The sequence below is a fragment of the Amphibalanus amphitrite genome, unplaced genomic scaffold (assembly GCF_019059575.1).
Source record: "Amphibalanus amphitrite isolate SeventyFive unplaced genomic scaffold, NRLGWU_Aamphi_draft 000013F_arrow, whole genome shotgun sequence".
NCBI lineage: Eukaryota > Metazoa > Arthropoda > Thecostraca > Balanomorpha > Balanidae > Amphibalanus > Amphibalanus amphitrite.
In genome coordinates this window covers 36,180-61,087 of record NW_024881509.1, presented here as the reverse complement: position 1 = coordinate 61,087, position 24,908 = coordinate 36,180, and the positions used below count along the sequence as shown (strand labels likewise).

Below are 24,908 nucleotides of genomic sequence, written 5' to 3'. Positions count from 1 at the left end.
TGGGTCAGGTCACCAGGTCAGGAAAACCGGTACAAGGTCATGGTCAAATTTCAATTTTCTTTTTGCACCTGTCCAACTCACAGTTTTTCACTGATTTCCTTCAAACTTTCAGGATGTGCTAAGTTCACCGAGTTGTATAACATATAGTTCGGGTTTTTTGAGGTCACTGACCTGAGGTCAGTTAGAGGTCATTACGTCGTAATGTTAAGCCTAAGGGAAAATACTAAATTCGGAAAATACTGGAGATATCCGCTTCGTTCTATCATTTTTGTGCTTTGAAACCACAATACTTAACAGCAGGTCACTTGGTGCTTCTTTGTTTGGTGTACTTATCCATGGGTCAGGTCAAATGAGGTCAACTGAGGTCAAATGACGTTTTTGCCAATAACTTGGCACATAATGACGCTAGAGCTTCAAAAATGGTATCATTGTGTTCCTGGTGATCAGCCGAATCGAATGATATACGATATGACGCAATTTGGTTAACTTGAACTTAATTTATTAATTTAAGTTTGCTTAAAATTTAAGAAAAACTTTAAGTACACTTAAGCAAGCTAAAAATTATATCATTCGACGCGCCTTGACGTGCTGAGTTCACTGGTGCTTTTCTTTTTGCTCTATCTTAATTAGATCAAAAGTTATAAGCGAAAAACTTTTGACCTGTTTTTAGCGAAATTTTTACATTTATACCCCCCAAAACCAGGGATGCGGAGCCGGAGCCGGAGTCGGAGCCGGAGCCGCCGGAGCCGGCATATTTTGCCCGGAGCCGGAGCCGGAGCCGGAGCAGTGAAACAATATAGCCCGGAGCCGGAGCCGGAGCCGGAGCCGCCAAAAAAGGGGGCGACTCCGGCTCCTTTTTATTTTTTGAAGAGGAAAAAAATAATTGACCTATGTAGTTCGGTTTGACAGCATAAGGCAGTAAAACATATGGTAAGTACGTCATGGGCCATCAAGTGAATGAAAAAAGCCGAATATCCCCAGCATCCCACAGTACGCAATCAACTTCCTGTCTGCTCCTCCCTCCCCCCCCCCCCCCCCCCACGTCTACTGCATCGCCAGAACATGAGGACCGGTCATCAGGTGACGGCCATTGTTTTGAAGCCAGTGCAGTGGACTGCGACTCCCAACACCGTCTCTTCCCACCCCACCCTACCCCCCCCACACCCCCACCCCCCAATGCAGCCGAGACGGGTGTCAGCTTACGATGGTTCAGTGAACTACGATTCGCGGCGACTGCGTTTCCAATGTCCTTTCCAATGCTTTCTAGTCTTTTGTTCTGCCAGTTCTCTCCGAGGTGCGTTTGCGCGGGGACGCGGTGAGCCGGTCATGGCAAAGAGTAACGCGGCCGTATAGTCATAACATTTCGCCACGTGCTTATATACCCTGTTCGCTGATTGCATGTGCTGTTGAGAAAAATAGCCTTAGATGTTAGTTGTTATGCAAATACAGAAGCTACGTGTACCAATCCAATTTTTCTTCCACACGTATTTAATTGATTGCATAGGAGATGTACTGAGTCGGAGCCGGAGCCGCCGGAGCCGGAGCCGCCGGAGCCGGACCATTTTACTCGGAGCCGGAGCCGGAGCCGGAGCCGCCATAACATTTCACCCGGAGCCGGAGCCGGAGCCGGAGCCGATTTTTTCTCCGGAGCCGGAGCCGGAGCCGGAGCCGTCTGAAATTTCCACGGCTCCGCATCCCTGCCCAAAACCCCCCTAAATATTGACCTAGAGCAACCAAATTTGCACAGGGGCGAGAACTCCAGGGGGCCCACCTACCTACCAAATTTGGTGTTTCTAGGTGCCATAGGAGCCAATCGCGAGGGGGGGGTCGCATCGACCCCCCCCCTGCCAGGCCGTGTTATGAAAAATGCCCTGCCAGGGCGAGGGTTAAGCGACACATATTGTCCAGGCGTTGAGTGAGTGTGCGTGTGTTGTATGCATTATGTATCACGTGCTGACTGAGATGTGGTGAGCGAATGTGCGTGAGTTGTATGCATGCATGATGAGCGTATGGACACGACACATACATTAGTCGATTTAACAGCCTACCCATGTACATGACGTGCAAATGAGAATAGCCACCTAGTATGTGGACATATTGCGAAATATATCTGAATCTGAATCTGAATCTGACTCTACTACAAAATAAACAAGTTCTAAGTGCTGGCAATCCAGAAAATATTTCACCAAATGTTTGTACACATCACTTCCATTCAGTTTGCTGTACCACACCTAACAATATTTTGAGCTGTAGAAATCAAATACCAATGACATATGTAGGTAAGTAGGTATGATTGAAATCCATTTATAAATGGACACAAATCCAATTGAAGCAAGGCTGACCAGTGACATTCTTACCTGCCTTTTCAATGACATTGACACACCAAAGTCACTATGCCCACCAGAAATCGGAGTTCATGTTTGATATTCAAAAGCATTTCATAACTCTAACAGCTTTGAAATTATTTCTATCACGGCCAGAAGACAACTCATAAAACCAACATGCCCTTGGATAAATCCAAAAGCTCAAAATGAATCCAAGGCATTCTCCAGAAACAGTGGTATTGACCAGATTTTTTGCCGGCTGGCGCCGCATGATGGCGCTAGCAGAGCGTATTATACATATAGCGCTCTACTAGCGCCATCATACGGCAGCAGCTGGCAAATAACTGAATCAATACCAATGCCATTCTCCAAGGCCAATGATTCCGTGTTGATGTGAAAATGGCGCGTTTGAGCGTCATATATGCTAAGCCTTACGCACGCTAATCTACTGCATTAAGGCTACAATTTTGGAACACGTTCGGGAAGAGGACAAAGCCTCTACTCTAGCACATACTAAACGCCTAATGACATCTGATACAAAAAAGACCCGAAATACATTAACGAGTAAATGTGCATCAGGAACGGATTTTCCTACTAGTTCAGCATTGTGATACGTTTGTAAATTGTTATATGCAGTTACACTGCTCATGGATCCCAGGTCAAAGACGCCAAGACCAAAATCCAGAACCCTTGATATTAATTCTATATCTAGGTACTATAGTTCGGTTTTTTTCAAAAGGACGCTGGCTCAAAGTGCATTATCGAAGCTCTCACGTGAGTTTTGGCAACTTCAGCGTCTGGCTCAGAATTTCTTGCCGAAAAAATGATCGATTTCAAATTGTGCTCGGTAAATACATGGAAATTGTGACTTCAAAAATGAGCATACTACGATGACGTCACTGGTGGCAGCTGCCACCCAATGTTCGTACGAAAGCATTCATTGCCAACGAATTTTGGGAAAACTTCGTTTTTTGCTCTTACCGAGGCCCGAATCGAGTAATCGATTCTTTCCATGATAGCTATGCGTTGCATTGCAATGCAAGTTCCACAGCATGACGTCACCACTGTTCTCATGTCTAGTTCCAAAACGCAGGCATGGAATTTATCGGGAATAATTCACATGTTAAAATAAGGCGACGTTCGAGTTTCTCAGGTTCAGTTTTTGCCCGTTTTGCTAGCTAAAACACGTGCTTGTTGGAAAAACATACTTGGAGCCAGCGTCCTTTTGAAATAAAACGAACTATAACAACAAAATGTAGTTTGCTTTCTACGTTAATGAATTGACTATGATCGTGATATGATCATGATCGCAACCTTGCAGTACTTTAAAGTTTAAAGCTATTACGACTTTGCAGTACTTTAAAGGGACTATCCCACCTTTAACATGGGGTTTGAGTTGAGATAGCCAAGTTTGCGGCGAGGTTCAGAAACCACTATCTATCTAGGTTGCAACCCCCGCGGCCTCTTGGTGTTGAAGAAATTCGTTCCCTTCATTTGAAAATGGGCCTTGTGCAAGGCCCTATCTTCAACATGGAGCGACCGTTAGTGTGACGTCACCTCGTTTAGTCATTCTGATTTAAATGGGTTTGTTCGTTGAAAAATCGCTGAAAACTTGGTCTGAACTTTGTTGTGGTGCCTACAGAGTAAAAAGAATCAGCTTTATGACAGTAATGTGGCCTGGGGAAGGAGGTAATTTTGGGCTGTGACGTCACATATTTGAAAGTTTGTGTTTGGAATATGGGAAGCCTAAGATGTTTAATGAAAAATAAATGCCAGAACCGTGTTCCTGGTCATCCAATCTATAAAGTCGGGCACAATTTAACTGGTTTTAACAACATTTTAGAAGGTGGGATAGTCCCTTAAACCACAACAGAATTTTGCAGTGATTTAACGCCTGTTTTGTCCTTGCATTGCAATCGGTGTCGACATTTCTGGCGGACCTCACAAAGTTTTGATCATGGAATCTCTTATCCATGTTTTGATGTTTCTTATTTTGCTTTTGAATATTTTCTGGTTGGGACGTTGTATAGTTGTAAGGACTTCCGTAAAGTGGGGCTATTTGAGACAGTGGGGCTATTTGAGACAGTATTTAAAATCGCTATAAAATGAAAATCGTTTGATTTTTGTGTGATATTTCTGCACAGGGAGGTGTGGAATCGAGCAGTAAATCGCCTGAGCAAAAAATTAAGCATGAATCTTAAGTGGTTTTTATTTTACAGGAATTTTAAATACTGTCTCAAATAGCCTCACTGTCTCAAATAGCCCCACCTTACGGTAATGTATTTAAATATTTAATCCTAAAGACCAGTATAGCGCCTTTTGGGGCGACTAACGGAGCGAGCGAGAGGGTGAGCCTTGCACGTGCGAAATTTCGAGGGGTACCTCCAGCTGACTTGTGCACGGCACCCTACTAACCGGTCTCTAGCGATGTGCCAAATTTGAGCACAATCGGCCCAGCCGTTCTCGAGATCTGGAAGCGGCACCCTGCACGTGCGCACGTGCAAAATGGGTCCCAACTGACTTTTGCACGGCACCCTACTAACCGGTCCCTAACCATGTACCAAATTTGAGCGCCATCGGTCCAGCCGTTCTCGAGATCTGGAAACGACCCCTGCACGTGCGCACGTGCAGCAGCACCCCAACTGTGGCACATGGATATGCAGTGCCTAGTGGGTGCCTACCTACATGCCAACTTTCAGCGCAATCGGCCAAGTAGTTACCGAGATATTGCAACAATTACAAAAGTGACACCTCTTCGTTTTGCACGTGGCACGTGCATAAGGGGTCACCCACATGCATCGGGAATAGTCCAATACTTGGTAGAAGGAATGAAGCTACCCCACAAAAATTACCGCATGTAAATCGGTCAAGTGGTTGCTGAGATATAAGCCTCGCAAAAGCGTGACCACGGCCGGCCGGCCGGCCGGCCGGCCGGCCGCTCATACTCAGAAATTTCCGTTATTCTACGTAAGACTCCGCTCGCTTCGCTCGCTCCGTAACGAATATACAGGGTGTTCGCGAAAATATGTCATGATTCTAATCGCTTTGTAGGAAAAATTGCTTGAACGCACGTGCACGTATTTATGCCCATTTGACAGAGGACATTTTCAAGTTTTCTTTCATGTATATTTTAATTTATAATATTAAAAATCTTGCCTTGCACAGAGCGAAAAACAAATATCGCCAAAAAGCACTTGGATTCGATGCCCGTAGTTTCCGTGCTACAACAGTTCGGTGCATGCTTTGATGCCTCCGCTGCACCCCTTGTAAGGCGATTTTTTTACTGCACATGCAACTTACTACCAAAGTGATCGTTAGAAATCGAATGAATCCTTGAAAGTCTGAGAAAAAGAATTATTTATAGTCATTTAAACTACAAAGAGATCACCCATTTGGTCAACGAGATGCCTTTCCTGACCATCTGCGAGCTCGCGCAAGATGCGGGGTGCGGTCCAACATGTCTCATTATATTATTGATAATGACATGGGGATTATACCCTACAAGGTCAGGAATCAATAGGTGCTATTTAGGGTAGAAAAGGGCTTAGAATTTACTTTGCTTCGAGGATAAAAACCCAAATCAATTCTGAGCACCGCTCACCGGCCACGCCCGGTCAACCAGTGAAGCACACATCCACCTTCATGGAGGCGCCGACGGCCAGAACAAACGGTTTGGGTAGATATGCCACCCTCAAAGGCTAGGTAAGAACACCAGCTCCACAGTCCGAAGGTCATTGCTTGATTTGCGATAGACGCTCATGGTGCCGCGAGGCCTTCTTCTTAAGACTTCAAATTGAAACACCAACATTGCCGCTGAAAACTGCTGCGTGGGAGTGCTCTAGAAGTTTAAGCGAGAAATGTGGGGCAACTCGGGGCAAGACAATGGTCAAAACGCTGCAGACATGCGCACGGGTAGGATGGGTTCAAGTCCACACTTCGAAAATTGCACTCCGGTGCCTAAACGAAATGCTAGGGCCCGTTTCTTGAGCAGGAGGACCCTTACCCCCTGGTCGACCCATTCACTTGGTGTCAGCCCCATCGGCCGTTACCTGTGGGATATCTGAAGTCCAAGGACTACAGGAAGACAGCCAAGAATCTTTCTCGGCTGATGATAGTGATTGCAAAGGCCGTCCGTGTTCACTTATAACACGTGCGTGCGAATGAACCCTTATGTGTAATCTCTAGGTGATACGTGCATCCGCCGAAAAGGGGTTCATATTGAAAACAGCGTGTGGGGTGCGCCCGGTTTGACATGAGGCACTGATACATGTGTATAACAAAACTTGAAGATCCGGGCAACACATTTCAGCAAGACATTTGATCCTTGCTTATTTGAGCTGGCGATAATGGCGTAACGAAATCATGACATATTTTTGCGAACACCCTGTACTTTACCAAGAATATTAGAAAAGGTATGTATCAGTATGTGTATCTTGTTCAATGTTGATGTTAGGTTCTGACTGGTGAAGGCACTGCTCCATGGATCCCCAGTTCCTATAATTTTATCAGCTGCAGTAAAAGGGGCTTAGGTAAGCATGAAATTCATTGGTCTTCTTACTTCTTATATTCTTAAATATGACCTGAATCTGGTCCTAAAATATGAACTGTGAAGCGAAGTAAAATGATCATGGCATGAGTTTTTTACTTTGCATCACAAGAAAGAAAATAATTTCTTCTTGCTATACCTACAACTGTACACAATATTTGTAATGGATTTCGGGAACGGGTCCATCTGGTTCCAATGCTGACTTAGACCGGGTCTGACCGGTTCCAGAAATGTGCCAGTCAGACCGGGTCCGGGTCCGGGTCCCAAAATTTTCCAGTTTTGCCACCTCTAACGTACATATAATGAATGTCACCATCGTGTTCTACGCCCTAAATTACCCATAAAACATGTGTCACAGGCTGCGAATATCAGTTTTGATTTTCGTGGATATGTGCCTAGTGCCTACCCGGTTGACCTGACCTTGACCCTGACCTATGCTTGACTGACCCCTACATGGAGCTGACACTCTTGTAGGCCTTATATGATGGATTGTGCACCGTTTTGACAGAGTTTATGACGAGAGGCGCCCATTGCTAAGTCCTGAAGTCAATGCTACTGAAAGCCCGATTTCAGGTGTTTGACCTGACCTTGACCCGACCTGTGACCTCAAAATTCAACTTTCAGTACTCATCTGAAGCGTCTTGTCGCGTTCTTTCGTTTGCCGCGTCGTGCGTTTCGCTGCGCCTATTGGTTCTCGAGCTATCGGCTGGGGGCGTTTAACGCCCCCCCCCCCCCTCCAGCAAACGGTGGGTGGCGAAATACCCCAGCAACTGCCGGGTTAATATGACCGAACGCGTTTACCACCGATATCTTAAGAGCCAATGATTAAGAGCCAATGAGCCAACAAACCATTCAACGATTCAAAATAACGCCATCGCTTCACATGCACTCGCAATACAAGACCAAAAACCGCCGTAAGTTACGGACTTGCTTTATGAAACGAGACCCAGGTGTCGCCACAGACGCCGCACAGATGTCGCGCGCGTCGCCAATCGACACACTACCGATATCCATAAGGACGCATATGTATGTACAGTCTGTCTTAAAAGTACCGCGCATAGTGACGGTGGATCCATCAAGCCTGACGGAGAAAGGGCTGCTTTAATTTGAAAGTCACCGACCAACTGACCTAGGGAATGGACGAGGATGTCCATTGCATCGGTGACCCAAATTTAGCAGGCCCTTCTTCTGTCAGGCTCGATGGATCCGCCGTCACTTTGCGCGGTACTTTTAAGACAGACTGTACATACAGTGGGTCTATACAGATCCACATACAGTGGATCTCCAGAGCCACCACGTGGCGCTATGGTCGGGGTAGGGCGAGTCCAAATCCCGAGGGAAGTGAGGTCACCGGTCATTGTGGGGGAAGGAGGGAGGGCATAGGCGTAGGAACGTTTTCGAAAGTGGGGGGCCAGGGTCCCAGAGATCCAAAACCTAACCTACCCCCAAAATCCGATTTCTCCTCGGATTTCGGCCACTTTGTTTTCGCAAACATGCTCAGAGGTAAAAAAAAAATAGAGACAAAAAAAAAGAAAAAAATGGTTGAAATTTCAGGGAGTCTCCACTCTCCCGTCCATAAACTCAAACTGATGGACGCGTTCCCCTGTCCTCCGCAGCCGTTGGCACCCATGCAAATTCCAGAGGCATCCAGCAACTTTTTCATTACGAGCAAGCGTGAAACGTGCAAAGCGAGTCTTTTCAATATACCTATAAAAATCAGCATGAACGGCCCAGCTAGGCTCAGCCAGGCCTATAACGTTTTAAGAGGTTTTATATCAGCGACCACTGCAACTGGGCTGATTGACTTTCACTTATCAGAGGCCGGTGTGGGACTTTTAGACGGTCTGGGCCTTCAGAGGCCAGTTTAACCCTCCACGGCCCGGTCCTATAGGTTTTCTACATACGCGCTGGCCGAGAGGGCGGGGGGTGGGTACGACCCCCCTCGCCGTTTCGCCCCAGGTGGAGCTATCAGCTAGCGCGTCGCGGTAAAACGAGCGTGTGCGCCGTTACGAGACGCAGAGATCGATACCCGATTTTATGGTCCTAGGTCAACCAGTGACCTCTGACACCGTTCCGTGCTTCTATCCTCAGGATACTGAAATCCTTCTCCTCCACACCGCAACCCCCTCCGGGCTGGACAGGCAACTTTATCTCATGCGGGCTGCTCCCTTAGAGCGGCACCGCTGCTCCCGAGGGAGCGCACCCCGTAGCCGGGTGCAGTGAGTGCCTTGGGGCTGGGTGGCCTGTCCTCTGGACGGGCTCAGCCCCGGCGACTCACTAGGGTGCCTGCCCAGACCAATGTCTCCCCCTATGTATATCCTATCATCCTTCCGACTCTGAAATGGTCTCATTGGACTGAAAGGGCCTAACCCAACAAAACAAACAAAAACCGGTGACCTCTGAGGTCAGGTCAAGTGCCTCAAGGCACGGTTCCGTTTTTGGTGAATAACTTCGCAAAAAATGGCCGCAGAGCCGCGATTTTGCCAGCATCGTGTTCGCCTCTCTCAGGCGCGTCGAATGATATACTTTTTGTTTGGGTGAGGTAAACTTAGGGTGTTGACCTCGGGTCACGGTCAGGTCGGCGTCCCTAGGTCACGAAATTGGTCGAAGGAGGTCATGTCGCATATCATTCGATTCGGCAGGTTTTCTTGAGTCCATAGGTGGCTTTCCCGACTCGCTAGCTCAATTTGATCGGTACCTAGTTATTGACGAAAAACTCTTATTTCCACACACTTATTTCACACTCTCTTATCACACTCTCTTAAACACACTCTTATTTCCAAAGGTACCCATGAACAAAAGGCAACCTTTCATTTGTAGCTAATTTTGAATGAAATTGGGGAAATTGTAGGTAGGGTAGGTGCATAGGTCCGTCCAGAAAAGGCAACCCTGGGATTTACATAATTCTCCACCCCTGTCAAGGTCGCATTAATCATGCAATACATATGTATATTCACCAGATACACACCCACCTTTTTCGCAAAAAAACTTCTTATATCCATCTCATTTCTAAATTCTACCTGACTCAAACCAGATCTTCATCTTAGTGCCTTGACCAGATCCACAAAACGAAACCGGTTGGCGCAATAAACATATCAGATATGTCTCTTCTGCGCTGAATTTGAAAATTTACGCGCTAAATCGCTAAACTGCTGCATGTTTTAGACGGTGTTAATCCTACCTGCAAAGCACAGATTATCCGTGACAGAAACGGCACCGTGGCCCATCTTTTTGTGTTTAGTTGGTTGAATCGTGTTTAAAGTAAAGAGCGAATCTCAGACATTGGAGTGCTCTCAAAAGTGGGGGGGGGGGGCCACACACATTACTGGCCCCCCCACTCCAAAATGGTGGGGTGGCCGTGGCCCCCCTGGCCCCCCCCCCCCCGGTTCCTACGCCTATGAGGGAGGGGGAGTGACGCGGTATCACGGCGCATAAGGCGTGCGTAGCGCCGGGAGTGGGCCACCCAGGGCCGCCCGCCACTGCGCCGAGGCTGAGGGGAGGGGATGATGGTTGCGGGTGCGTTCACTCCGGTATGGTGGTATCCTGTTCATGTGAAACCAGCAAGAATGCGACTGAAGAGAATCATTCTCTCAAACAAACGGGCAAGCCAGAGGCAGCGTCAGTTTCAGCCAAAATGTTAAACAATGATAGGTAATTGAAATCTAGGACGCATTCATAGCATGCAACTATTCAGTCGATAGTTGCATGATGCTTTTCATGATGCATGATGAGGCTTTTCTAAACCGTTATTTGGGTTAGATATTTTTCATTTGGCACGTTCAGTTTCGGTGGGTTTTATCGGGCCGAAATGAATCAGAAAAGAAAAAAAGATTTGAAATGGCTCCAGAAAAATGTCCAAAACTATTTTCTTAAAAATGAAACTTTGCTAAACATTTATCAGCGAACATTTTGACTTTTTGAGATGATATTGGGGAAAGGTGTCATCGTGCTTATCTGTGTTGCAGTAGAAGGAAAGGTTTTGGTTGGTGTCGAGATAAAACCAGACCCGGGAGTGGGGCTCGAACTCACGGCAGCACTCAGCTCACAGGTTACCCAACCTCAACGCTACGAGCACCTGGGGCATTCCACGATAGATCGTACCGTCACCCTCATCTCACAGATTTTAATGAAAATCCGTCCTAGGGGTAATCATAGGCCCCAAAGACGCCTGGCAAAATATCAGACATCTCAGATCAAAACTTTTTGAGTTATATTGCATTACATTTTTTTAACTTCGGTTTGTAACGGTGAGTTTGATGGCCTATAACTCAAGAACGGTTTAAGCTACCAACAAACAGTAAACAACACTAAGCTTGCGATGAATCAAAAATTAATATTACCATTTAAAAATTCCAAAGAAAAGTTTTCATTGTTGAGTAAAAACCTTAATCTTTTTTCTTTGCCTCTAATGTACTTTGGGACCAAAATTTTTCAAATTTTTATTTTTTCAAAATAAACTTCATGTCATTGGAAATCGATATGGAAAAAATTAGAAAGGTGTTCTTTCTATAAAATCCTCATTTTCCCGCAAACAAAATGGGTTTCGGAGGGGTTGATACGACCCCAGCACGCCGTTTCGCTTCTAATAGAGCTAGAGCCTCGCGGAAAAAACGAGCGTGTGTGCCGCAACAAGTCGCAGCGATTGGTACCCGATTTTAAGGTCTCAGGTCAACCGGTCCGTCTGAGGTCAGCTCAAGTGACTCAAGTTAGGGGTTCGGTTTTTAGTAAATAATTTCGCAAAAAAATGGCCGCAGAGCCGCAATTTTGGCATCATTGTGTTTGCCTAGCTCAGGTGCATCGAATGGTATACTTCTTGCTAGGGTGAGGTCAACTTAAGCAGTTGACCTCGGATCAAGGTCAGGTCAGAGCGCCTCAGGTCACAAAGCTGGGCAAAGAGTATCATATGGCATATCACTCGATTCGGAAGGTCTTCCCGAGTCCATTGGTGGCTTTCCCGACTCTCTAGCTTCATTTGATCGGGAGTTATTGACGAAAAACTCGTACGACCCTTGTGACGTCATAAATAACGCCACGCAAGGTTACCAATGCAAAAGAAAAGCATTGGACTTTGCAAGAAGTGCATGAAATCACGATACCATGTACGTGGGATAGCTTTAGATCATTCTCGGCGCCAAAATAACAGCTTTTATATTTCCCCATTGACTTATAACAGTGATGTCACGTGACCGACCTGACCTCACGTAACCTTAAAATTTTCCAGATATACAAGTTGTGAGACCTCTGGAGGACACCATGTATGAGTCCTGTAACTTTCATCTCGGACAGCTATGGTCGTTGGCGTCCAAAACAATGTCAGAACCAAACAGCCTTTTCACCCTCGCGCTTATAGGAAAGAGGGTTGGATGAACCCTCTTTTCACTTTTTCAAATGACTCAGACTTCATTTGAAATTTCAGTAACCCGTGATGTCACTAGGCAGCTTTACCACGCCATTTGTAAGTTCCCCTCCCGAAATCACTATTCGAAACCGTTATCGTGACGTAAAATAAATACATTTATAGAAAGAACACCTTCCTAATTTTTTGTAAATTTGTTAACAATGAGCCAAATATTTTTTTTTAAAGAAATAAAAATTCAAAAAAATTTGGTCCCAAAGTCCAAAAAATACAAATTAAAGAAAACTCGATGTGTCATATATAAAAAAGCGTATTTTTCGAAATTTCAAAAATACATATCAATTTCTGTTTCATTGCAAGTTCAATGTTATATAACATTTGGCATTTGAATAATCCGTCTTAGAGTTACAGCCCGCCAAACTTAGCGCTGCAAAGCAAGATCCAAAAAATGTTATACGCCATAACTCAAAAAATACTTATCCGATAAGCCTGAAATTGTCACAGGTGGATTCAGATCCCCTGATTACCCCTGAGACCAATTCTCGTCAAATTTCGAGAGATGAGGGTGTCAAATTAGAAAAAAAGTGGTACGATCCATCGTGGAATGCCCCACCTATCGCCCTGCGCAGCTTGCTCAGTGTTTCGGCTAGAGTTCGGCCAAAGTGTCGGACGTCTGTCAATGTCACGAGGCGAAACCGCAAGGTAAATGTCCGTCCCGGTAGCTCGGTCGGTAGAGCGTTGGACTCCATGTCACATGTGCCATGTGGTGAGAGCGCACGTCCCGGTTGCAAAAGCCCGGGTTCGAAACGCGACGTGTGTTGTGACGTTTTTTAGCCTCCTGAAGGGTATGGTTGTGGTTGGTGGCAGGCCGCTGCCAGGCGAAGTCAGTGAGGGACCGGCCGTGCGCGGCTATGTGCGCACGTGAAAATTTGGACTGGCTAATTTCTGCCATAGACCAGGAATTGTTTGATCGGAGGGTAGAGAGCAGGATCAACGCAACAAGCTCAGCTTAGCGGGGACTTTGTCCTTGTGATTCCTTTCATTCAGAAGGTTCGGGCCAAATTCTAAAAAAGAGGGAGCCGAACCAGGTTGGGCCGGGTTGAACCCGGTTGGTCAGACAAAACAGAGGCTAAATTTTTACATATTAACTGATCTTATTGTTTTAGCTTACACGTATATTAACTTTTAGCTTTTTTAACTCGAGACTTCATGCACAAAAATGTGTCATTCGTCTACTTTTCCTCATCTTCTCTTAGCGACTTGATTTGACCTTAAATGTCCATCTTACCAGTAAAAAAAATCACCCGCGTGATAATTATTTGCCAAAGGGCGCTCTACGCAAGAAACGCCAGCCGGTCAATAAACTGGCGAACGATACGATCTTTCTATTGCTTGAATTATATTCAATGAAAATTTCAGGAAACATAAATAATATTAATCCTTATAGCTACTGGCGCCCGGAGCATTCGCTAGCATTGCATTGCCAGCTGCATTACCAACATCACATTTGCATTATTTTGGGTTCATCATAGTTGACAGTTGATGAACCGGCCACAGCAAACCCATGCCTCATTATCCTTTCCTTCCAAGCAGCCAACTGCCAAGCTAACCGGCCGCCCGGCCCACCACCGCGATATGGAATAACGCTGGACTGCGCCATTTGCCTGCGGCAGTGACCCCACCGCGCCGGGCCTGTTTCACAGGTCACCCGCACCGTGCCCTCGCCACCCGCTCCGCCCCCCTCCCCATCGGGCCCAGCTCGGTAGTGACCTCTCCTTGAATCTCACATGGACTCGACTGAGGCTCAACGCCATCTAATTTCGTCTGGAGATCCTTACTAGATCCACTGTACGGATATGAACGGAAAGTCGCAATCATATAAGGTCGATAGTTGGAAATTAGGAGGGGATCGGCTATTTTCGACCACGGATATTACTTTATCACATGATGAGGAACATGCTGATAAGCGTTTTAAGTATCATAACAGCACAAAAGTATTTTTAATCATTTTTCAAAAATAGCCGTTCCGCCATGTCTTTCAGTGCATGAGGTGCCGTTGGTCATCCTAGACGTCACCTCACGCCAGGGATTGCCAGATTTTCCTAAAGACTTCGACGCCCCCTGGTCTGCCTAATCATTCCTAAGCTCCAGAACCAGAACATACCCAGGATTGAAACCGCACATTACTTATGCTGTGGACTGTACCCTCACTCCGTGCGGGTACTATTTAGAAAAAAAATTGGGCACAAGTTTAACCCTCGCCCTATAGGGGGGGGGGGGGGCTCGAACGGACCCCCCTCGGTTTTCCGCGAATAACTCGCGTAAAAAGCGGCCGATCGCAACGAAACTTTCAGTACCCTCGCGTTAACCCGCGCCCTGCTGGGGGGTGTTTGAACACCCCCCTTGTGGTTTTTCGCGAATATCTCAAAAACGGCGGCGCTTGGTCACCTTATCATACATCAATTCTACACATGTTGTGAAAATTTCAGACCAAGGTCATTCAAGGTCAGGTCACCAGGTCACTTGAAGTGACCTCACCTCATAAAAGTTTCAATGTCTGTCATAGCTACACCGAGTGACTGATCGCTTTGAAACTTTCAGCGATTGCTAAGAGCAATAGCATATCCAAAATGTATATCTCAGAATTTTGATATCAATGACCTAAGGTCAGGTCAATTTTGCGACCTCCCCATTATAAGGCAATGGGAGAAAATTGAAATGCGCCTCTTTTGGACGAAAGACATTATAAACACTCCCAAACACCGAATTACAAGTGGTTTAGACACACTGAACATGAAAATGGTGTCCGTGACCCTTGTATATGTCCTGAGGTCATCTTAGGTTACGAATGGTATCTAACAGTTTTTCGCAAATAACTTTTGATAGAGGCATGCTACAGCAATGAAAACGTCTTAGATGTGTTCAGGTAGACGATACGGATCGACTGATATGCAACATGACCCTTTCCGGTCAGGTTATGACCTTGACCTGAGGTCAAATTTTCAAGTTGACCTTTCAAGGTCAATTTATAGTTCATTCGATGCGTCTTGACGAGAGGAACACGATGCCGGTAAAAGTAAGCTCGCACAAGGCTTGGGTCAAAAGTTATTGCAGAAAAACTGTTTCCGAAAAAATCGGCTATTTTTGCAGTTTTTGCCCCCTGCAGGCAAAACCGTTGACGTTAGGTCAAATCTGAGAGAATTATTCAGAAAGGGCGTTAATAGGGCTATCGAATGCGCTTTTCCGCGGCGCTGTAGCTCTATTGGTTCCCGAGTTATGCGTTGGCTTCTTGGAAATTTTCGACATTCGACCTGGAAATCGGCGAAATTTTGCCTTCAATGACCTCTGGTGACCTGACCTTTGACCTGACCAAAAAATTGACCGAAGTGATTTCGTCATTACTTTTGACGCTCTTTCGAACGCCGCCTTCCGCGTATCGCTACGTGGCCCAGGAGCCGAGTTACAAGGGGGGAGGTGTTCAAACCCCCCCCCCCACAGCAGGGCGTGGAAATCCAGGACCCCCAGCCGGGCGCGGGTTAATCAATTTTCACCTACCCTGAAATTTTCATGACCCTGACCCTAATGACCTTTGACCTGTGACCTACTTTTCGAGACCATGTTTGGCCGGAATCGCGATTCGGCTTATGTCGGCTCGCATTAGCCGCGCGTTTGCAGTCTTTTCGTGGTTTTAAGCGTTCAAACATGGGATATGATGTTGCTCCCATGCATTAGGGTGGGTGTCAAGGTCACCGGAAGGTCAGGTCAGGTCATTGACCTTTGATGACCTCGGTTCACTTTTTCGAGTTTTACATGTTTCTAGGCCAGTTTTTGGAGCTGAATTCGAATTTAGCAACCATATGAACATTTACGAAGTAGTTTTGGTGCCTTCGTAACATGTTACGAAGCTTTCGAGGCGGTTTCCACCTACTACGAATACCCTTACTGGTTGACCTGACCTGACCTGACCCGACCTGGCCTAAATGCATGAAGACATCATCTGTGATCAAAACTAACATGATTTTAGTGATCAGCACCCCGAAAAACCACTTAGCAGCCACGCTATACGACTTTCTAACTGGTCCCGATTTTCCCGACTTTCGGGTCATTGACCTGACCTGGAAGGTCAACCGATGACCTAGGACCTTAAAACTGGGTATCATTGGCTTCCTCTCGTCACGGGCAACACGCTCGTTTTTTTTCCGCGAAGCTCTAGCTCGAGCAGGGGCGAAACGACAAGCAGGGTCCAACGGACCCCCCCCCCCCCCCCTCTTCTACGTTCGCGGCTGGAAAAAAACACCAATACTCGTACGAGCGAGGGTTAAATATCCTTGGTAAATCTGGCCGAATAATGCCCGGTATACCAAGCATCCAGCGGAGTTAACTATATATGATATGCCCCAAACTTAACCTGTTTGTTGCCCCCCCCCCCCCCCCATCTTCCGTGCCCCTCCTTGATGTCAAAGCCCCAATGCGAACCCTTTCTCAGCGATGGCTTGGTGCGCGGTGCCAAAAATTTACTACAATAAATTTATTTGCACGATCCGAATACTATACGGTCGCTTTTCTTCAAGGGTGTTTTCATAGGTGGAGAATTGTGCTGGACTATGGGTGCTCGAGCTCTCCAAATTGCACGCCGGCTTGACTTTGGGGCCGCAACAGACGGCGGAGGTCAATGTCACCGCTAGGGAGGCGGTCGCGTGCGGCGGATTTGCTGCGCCCGAGCACCTATAGAACGACTCAATTCTTCATCTATGGCCTATGGGTGTTTTCATTGGATATGCTCGCAGGCTCGCACATTCAATCCGAAATTTGCACTCATTTTATTCGTGCAATTTTCGAAAAAAGCATCCTCACTCCGTTCGGGCACTATTTTCGACAAATTACTGGGAAACCGGCAGAATAATGCCTGGTATCATGCTCGGAACAGGCAATTAAATCTACATTAAGTGTCCTTTTATCAAGACTAGAATAGCAGATGTTTCCTCAGAGAGTTGCCATTTCCGAGAAATATGGTGAGACGTTTTACCACGGTGGATCACAGCCGTCGCTTTGCTCTGGTACAGAATCGGGCGGCCACGCTGGCCGGCCGGGAGCGGGCGCTAGCCCAGGAGACCACGGCCCGGAACGAGGCCGCCTTCTCTGAGCTCACTCACGAGCTCACCCCGGAGGTGAGTCGTCCCAGTACCGTACACCCGTCCCTGTACCGCGCCTGACGGGGAGGGGCGTGAACACTCCTTTTTAACTCTGCGCCTGGGTCACGTAGCGACGCGCTGTAGGTGGCGTTCGAAAGAGCGTATAAAAATAATGAAATAATTACTTCAGTCACTTTTTCAGGTCAGGTCATCTGAGATTATCGCAGGTTAAATCTCGCCAATTTCCAGGTTCCAGGTGGTCCCGTACATGACGTCTTAACCTCAATCCTGCAAAATGCCATGTCATATCCCTTTCCTTATGCAAATCCCCTATCATAGCCGCATACACACTAGACGGTACTTTCCTGCAACGCCGCAATGAAACTGGTGATCTAGGTGTGTTTCTCTACGTGAAACTGACGTTTGTTGGTCATATCGACACGACGACAAGCCATCGCCAGATCCAATCGCCTGCTCGGGCTGGTCATCCGCAGTATGCAGCCTCCAGGCGGCACAGCAGGGCCCGTCTCGACCACAGGGCAATGCTGTGTACCTATTACGCGCACGTGACGCAGTGTTGCCAGGTCGAGTGATGCCAATACCTCCAGATGTAAAAACCTCTAGATCCATACCTACCTCCGTATCACAAACCGTGGCGCTGTTTCAAAGCACGCTGCCATCCACTGCCAGGCGCGGATACAAGGGGGGGGGGGCCATGGGGGCCATGGCCCCCCCCTTGGCCTATTTTTTTCAAAAATAAAATAAAAAGTTAAAAAGTTAAAATGCTGAAAAGGGGGCCTCCTGAAAATAAAGTGGCCGAAATCCGATGACTTTTTTTTAACCTACCCACTTAGTTATTTCTTAGAAGACTAGCTGAGAAGACTTCTTTGTTAGAAGATTGGTAAAGCTTTTCATAACTTGGAGGTCTCTTATACTCACAGAGATGACCACTTTTACAGGGCCTCCTAACCTGCACAGAGGGCCTCCAAGCCTGCACAGATGTTGAGATGTTGCCTGAACAGCTAGATAAGCTCAATAGACGCAGTTTTTTTTGGGGGGGGGGCCCAACAAGTGGGAAGATGGGGCCTCCAACAGGTGGGATTATGGGGGGGCCTCCTGGTTTCTAATGGCCCCTCCCTTGGAGATTTTCTGGATCCGCCCCTGTCCACTGCCAGCGCGTGATGACATCATCAAGCCCATTGCTCCAACACTGCCAAAGGGTCTTTTCCAGTCGCACTTCCTAACACCTCTAAGCTCCTCCAAGATTGCTTCCCTGTTCCAGTGTCAGCTCTACTAGCCCCTACAAATCAGGAGGGTCCTGCTCCAACCTCCTCTATCTTGCTCTTGGAGGAGTTTAGAGGTGTTAGGAAGTGCGACTGGAACAGACCCAAAGTGTGACGTCAGCGCGCTGGCAGCAGCTGGCAGCGGGCTTTGAAACACCCGGTTGTATCCCCAATCAAGATAATTCACTCATTCTTCGCATGCCTTCGCATTTGTCCACATAACTTGGTGGACTTGGTGCCCACCGTGGGTACCAGGCTTACATAGCTTTGGTGCCCGCGTGTAAATAGCCTTGATGCCCACGGTGCCCACGGTATATCGAGAACTTTTAGCTGCAGCCGGCGGCCAGAGCCTCAATAGTGAACAAGTCAAAAGTAGGTTATTCGTTTCCATTAATCTGTAAAAAGTGTGTTAAAGCATGCAATACTTAAGGATAATAACATGAAATTATGAGTGCGTTCTTTGAACAGATTTCACGTGAAATTTCACGTGGAATCGGCAATCAATACGTTCTTTGCGGATTCCACGCGGAATTTCACGTGAAATCCCGTGGAATTCCACGTGATTTCACGTGAAATCCCGTGGAATTCCACGTGAAATACGGGAATCGCAAAAGCTTGTCCCGAGCGTTATTTTCAAGATGGCGACGCCCAGTGAATCAGGGAAATTGAATGTGTTTGATATTTACTGGTTCTGAGGGGGCCGTGAGGCTCATTGCAGCTGTATAGATAATGTTCGAATTCATTTTTCTTTATTTTCGGGCTTCACTTTGGTAAAAAGACAAATAATAAAAAACAAATATTTTTGCTTTATTTAGATGCCAGGTTAACTGGTTTCCAGTGATGTTATTTTTTCAATTCCAGTGAATTATTTAATACCCAGTGTTCCCCGAAAATAAATAAATCAACGATGAATATTTTCAAAGGAAAAATTACACGCCTAAAGGAACTATCCCACCTTCTAAAATGTTGTTAAAACCAGTTAAATTGTTCCCGACTTTATAGATTGGATGACCAGGAACACGGTTCTGGCATTTATTTTTCATTAAACGTCTTAGGCTTCCCATATTCCCAACACAATCTTTCAAATATGTGACGTCACAGCCCAAAATTACCTCCTTCCCCAGGCCACATTACTGTCATAAAGCTGATTCTTTTTACTCTGTAGGCACCACAACAAAGTTCAGACCAAGTTTTCAGCGATTTTTCAACGAACAAACCCATTTAAATCAGAATGACTAAACGAGGTGACGTCACACTAACGGTCGCTCCATGTTGAAGATAGGGCCTTGCGCAAGGCCCATTTTCAAATGAAGGGAACGAATTTCTTCAACACCAAGAGGCCACGGGGGTTGCAACCTAGATAGATAGTGGTTTCTGAACCTCGCCGCAAACTTGGCTATCTCAACTCAAACCCCATGTTAAAGGTGGGATAGTCCCTTTAAATCAATGCATATTTCACAACTCTCGGTATATTACATTTATGAAGCCTCTGCGACCATTGCGCCGCGAAATTCCGGTGCGGACGGCAAAGAACGCATCAGCTGACTGAGCCGTGAAATTTCACGTGAAATTAATTTCACGTGAAATTTCAGCTCAAAGAACGCACCCTATGTACCTAAATAGTTCTCAATAGACTTTGACGCTAATTGTCTTTTCTCGCATTTTCAGATTACCTCTAGAAAACCCTCTAGAATCCGGCATTTTTCATAAACCTCCAGGAGCCCCGAAACGGTCCCCCAAAACCTTTAGATCTGGAGGTTTACCTCTAGACCTGGCAACACTGCGTGAGATCGATCTTAGAGTACGGTCGTGTGGTGTGGGCTGGTGCTGCTGTCACTCACCTGAAAAGACTGGAGAAAGTGCAGCAGAGGTGTTCATTTAAGTCTCGCGTCATAGTTTTTACAAAAACGCTGGGCGCCTATGTGTAACCGGCTGTGATGTTCTTTTTTATCATGTTTTTTTCATTACTTTTATGCATGTTTGTTCATACCTAGCTACATATTTTTTCTCATGTGATTTTATGCTCATCACTGTCATTAAACGTTTTTATCACTATTGACTTCGTCTGTAACTGGTTACGATGGCCTGTAGACGATCTACTTAATACAATACCATCAGGGCTTCGTCTAAGAGATTTTCACTGGGGTGGGGGGTTGGGGGCAGAGACTCAAAGAGCCCAATCTAGGGTACCCCCAAATCATGTTTTCTCATCGGATTTAGGTCACTTATTTTTCGTCACAGCTCTGACACCGTTTTTTTTAACTTGAAACGGAAAAAGAAACGTGGGACATCCGAGCCATGCTTTTGCATTAGTTTGCTTATCATATCAGCCTCGAAGGCTGAACTGTTGATCTGAGTTAGAATTTAACGACCTGCTCCCGTTATGGGCATGAGAGAGCCATTATTTCTTTGTATGCGCTTCTTGATTCCTCTGGTTTGTGCGAGGTAGAGTTACAACATTTCAAAATCAAATATTTTCTGATTGAGAATAACCGAGCCAAATCGACAATTGATGCCCTCCAATGGACTGAGAATCGGCCTTTTCTTAGCCAGTCAATACGAGCGAATGCGAGGGAAAGCGGTAAAGGCGGTCTTTTCAATTCGAGTATTAAGTATACTGTCTTTTTTGCGGACGGATGATTGAAGGTAAAGTTGGGTCCTGAAACGGGACCCTGCGGCCTGCACTGTGCTCGTGCTAAATCGTAAAGTTAAAGAGCTCACGCTGAGCTCTGTCGGCTCCAAATCAGTCTATGTAGTCTGTTGGCCAACTGATCGCTTGAGATCTCAGTGCCAGCCTTTGAGAGCCGCACGTAGGTTCCTGACAGACGAGCGCCATGCTGGCTTTTTAGGCCTCATGACGACCTTTGATAGCCTATTTTAGCTTGAAATGATCCTGCAGGACATGCGCCATTCTCCGACGACTCTACACTGGTATCCGAGGTCCCAGGTACCTTGTAGCTTATCAAGTGTCCCAGACTACCTATGTGGGCCTTCGCCGGCTGGCGGGCGGCTCCTGTGGGCCTTATGCCGAGGGCCCGAATGTTTTTTTGTGTGAATCGTTTTCTGATGGGTCCCCGCCTACTTTTTAGCGCCCGATGCCGCTCTCGCAAGGCCCTATATACCAGGTAGGGTCGTCCGGCGATTCTACCTTTTCGGCGTCATTTGGAGTCAAGTCTCGAAGCCCCGTTCAATCCCCATGTAAATGAGCGATTTTCGAAGCACTGTAGAATGAAGTCTGCACAAGATATATCAAACCTAAGTATCTTATCTGAAAGAGCAGACAATTTTCTGCAAGTTATCTATTACGTGTTTTTCGCTAAATCTTTTGCTTTTTTCACAAAAGCTTAAAATGTCCCCCCATGTCTCCGCAGCTCTCTGCCGCCGGCCGCCGCGCGGTCGCGGTAGTGTAGTGGTTAGCGTGCCCGCGCAGTATTCCAAAGGTCCCGAGTTCGAATCTATGCGGTGCGGAACTTTAATTGCAATTCCAAGCTGAATATACGCACATCCATAATAAATTATTATTCGTATAGCTAAACTGTCACCAAGCTATCCATATAAATTGACTTCACCCAAAATATCGGCAAGATTCTATTAAAATATAAATTCAAAAATGGCGGCTTGGACTGCCGCGTGCGTTAGGCTCCGCCCATAGCTCCGCCCACATGCGTGACGTCATTCGTGTTAGTGGACACACGCGGAGATAGGGGACGACATGGGCCTGCGCTCTCGGAGGGCCAGTGGCCAATGGCGACTTCTGGACCCACCTTTGCCTCTGGTAGCAAATACTGGTCTCTGATGATCCATACTACGCTTTGAGGTCAAATCTGAGTGGAGATCGTATTTTCCCACGTAGGGCCTTATCAGGTCAGGATAATGCCTGTGTGACAGCTTAGAGACTGAGGCCTGAGGGCTTCTCAGATGGATTCTCCCTAATCGCCGAGGATCTAAGACATATAATTAGGGCCGTCAGAGGCTAGCGCGAGACAACTAGGGACTGGTGTAGTAGTGCACTTTGAAGCCGGTGTAGACCCAAAATTAGCTGGCATATGCCCTCCGAGAACCCATGCCGACTTCTTTAGAAAACCCAGTTGACAGTTAATGTTGCTATATGTTCCCGTCTCCTGAAGAGACAGCTGACAGGCCACCAAGGTGCGCTTGCGATTACCAAGAACTGGAGTTTGCTTCCTTACGATTAGGGACTACTCTCACCGCGCATCAGCGACCTTCCAACAGTGTTCGCCATGGGCCGGGCCAGCCCAATGGGCCATGGGCTGGACTGGGCTACGGGCTGGGCTGGGCCCTCAGATATGAGGGATCGATGGACTGTGGATGGGCTGGGCCAAGAACTGTAAAATGGAGTCAGGACTCAGGGGTTCGCACAGAGGTAAAAAAAACTTCCTACTCGCTTACATTGTAGGCGACAGAAGCTGGCAGGCACCAGAGACATTTGGTGACAAAGTCACGAAAATGGTTAACATACTGCATCGCATTTGTTGACGGCGTTTGCGCACACTGCTAGCGAACAGACTAACCAGCCAATCCGCGGCGAGAATAACCCTGAGCGAACCAATCGGATGCTGGTGACACGAGGGGACAACGCTGAGCTGACGCCCCAGCCGCCAGGGAGCCTTCACTGTGGATTTTGTAGGCCCCAGGAGCCAACGCATCAAAGATTTTGAGCGGGCCTTTACGGCGCACGTCTATGAGAGGTATACTGTGATCATGGACACGTAGCAAAACAGGAGTGGACTCTCGCGAGTAGCGCGCATTTCTGTACAATTTTCAAACAAGTTTGAATGCTTTCAAGAGAGGGGCTGGCGCCGTGATGAAAGCTGAGTGGTATTGTGGTTATTCCCACTTCCCACTTCTACTCTTTTACTCTTGCGTAAAGTGTTTAGAAGTCTGAATGAAAGAAAAACATTATCATTACCTAACCTAATCTTACTTTCTACCCTATCACCTATTACCTACCAGCCTACAGCCTATCTAGTCTACCTTCTACCTACCTGTACCTACAAGTTACAACTTCCCTACCTTAAACCTGCCAACAGACAAGCTTCGAAGCATACAACCCACCTACCTAGCACCTACACCTATTTTATTTTGGCTTATTGTATACTAGTACCAAAAAATCTTATGATTATAATTTTGGTTTAATAAAATTAGTGGCATTGATGTAGAAAAGGAACCTTTTGCAACATATTGCATAGGTAGGTATATTGTATTATACATAGGCACCTATTATTTGTTATGTCATAACAGGTGTGAAATCTCACCATATAGAACACAAATCTAAATGTTTTATGGGAAAATGTAAAATAGAATATCAGCAATTCTTAAATGCATCTGCACAAGAATAGTTACACATGCATTCGGTGTCCCAAAGTTGAGTTTTGGCTGGGGTGTCAGAGGGGGATATCATCCACCAAAAAGGGGTAGAGGGTGGAAACTGCTGGTTAGATTTGATACAAAAAGAGTGAGAAAAGATCAAAAGCATTTATTTTTATCCATGAGTATCTATGATCATAAACCAACTCCAAGTATCCACACAACTCAGTCCACCACACCTGCCCACCTGTCCAAGTCCACCACTCTTGAACTGCCTTTTGAGGTAGCAAGGTGTTGTTGGCTGAGAGTGGTTAATTGCTCTTAGAAATTGGTGGTGAGAGTGGCAAGTGAATCTCAGTATTTCCCACCCAAATCAACAAATTTTGGGACACTGTAATAATACATTATCCAGGTTTAGGGCCACACTAACATTGACAACACTAACATTAACATTGGCCTAATGAATCCTAGAATTTTTCAAGTTTTACCACCCTAGTGCAACTCTTATCCGGCCTCCGGGGGCAGGGGACACAAAGGGGGTTGAAAAATTTTGTAGGTGACACAAAATAAGTTTTTTTGACCTCTGGGTTCGCAACTGAGACAAAAATTATAACTACATAGCTTATTAGGTACTGTGCAAGGCTCAAAAACGAGTTGATGTGCATGCAATGTGCATTGACATTGTTCATGCTGCTCGCAAAAACATGGTTTCTTTGCTACCTTTGGATACATGTGTGGTGTCAATAATTTCTAATAAGCAGTGGCGCAGCCAGGGGGGGGGGAGTCAGAGGGTCAGCTGACCCCCCCGAAATTTCTGTCAGGGGCCCGCTCGAGAGAGAGAGTGAGAGAGAGAGAGAGAGAGAGAGAGAGAGAGAGAGAGAGAGAGAGAGGAGAGAGAGAGAGAGAGAGAGAGAGAGAGAGAGAGAGAGAGAGAGGAGA

General features: G+C 46.5%; 1 protein-coding gene across 1 annotated transcript in view; it reads left to right on the top strand.

The window, feature by feature from the left end:
* Positions 1-24,908, top strand: part of LOC122383834 — a gene marked incomplete at its 3' end in the record, with an annotated part of 232,149 nt that overhangs the window by 181,839 nt on the left and 25,402 nt on the right. The window contains exon 5 of the mRNA XM_043370633.1: positions 17,290-17,394. Within this exon, the coding sequence (XP_043226568.1) occupies positions 17,290-17,394 (105 nt within the window). The remainder of the gene's footprint in view (positions 1-17,289; positions 17,395-24,908) is intronic.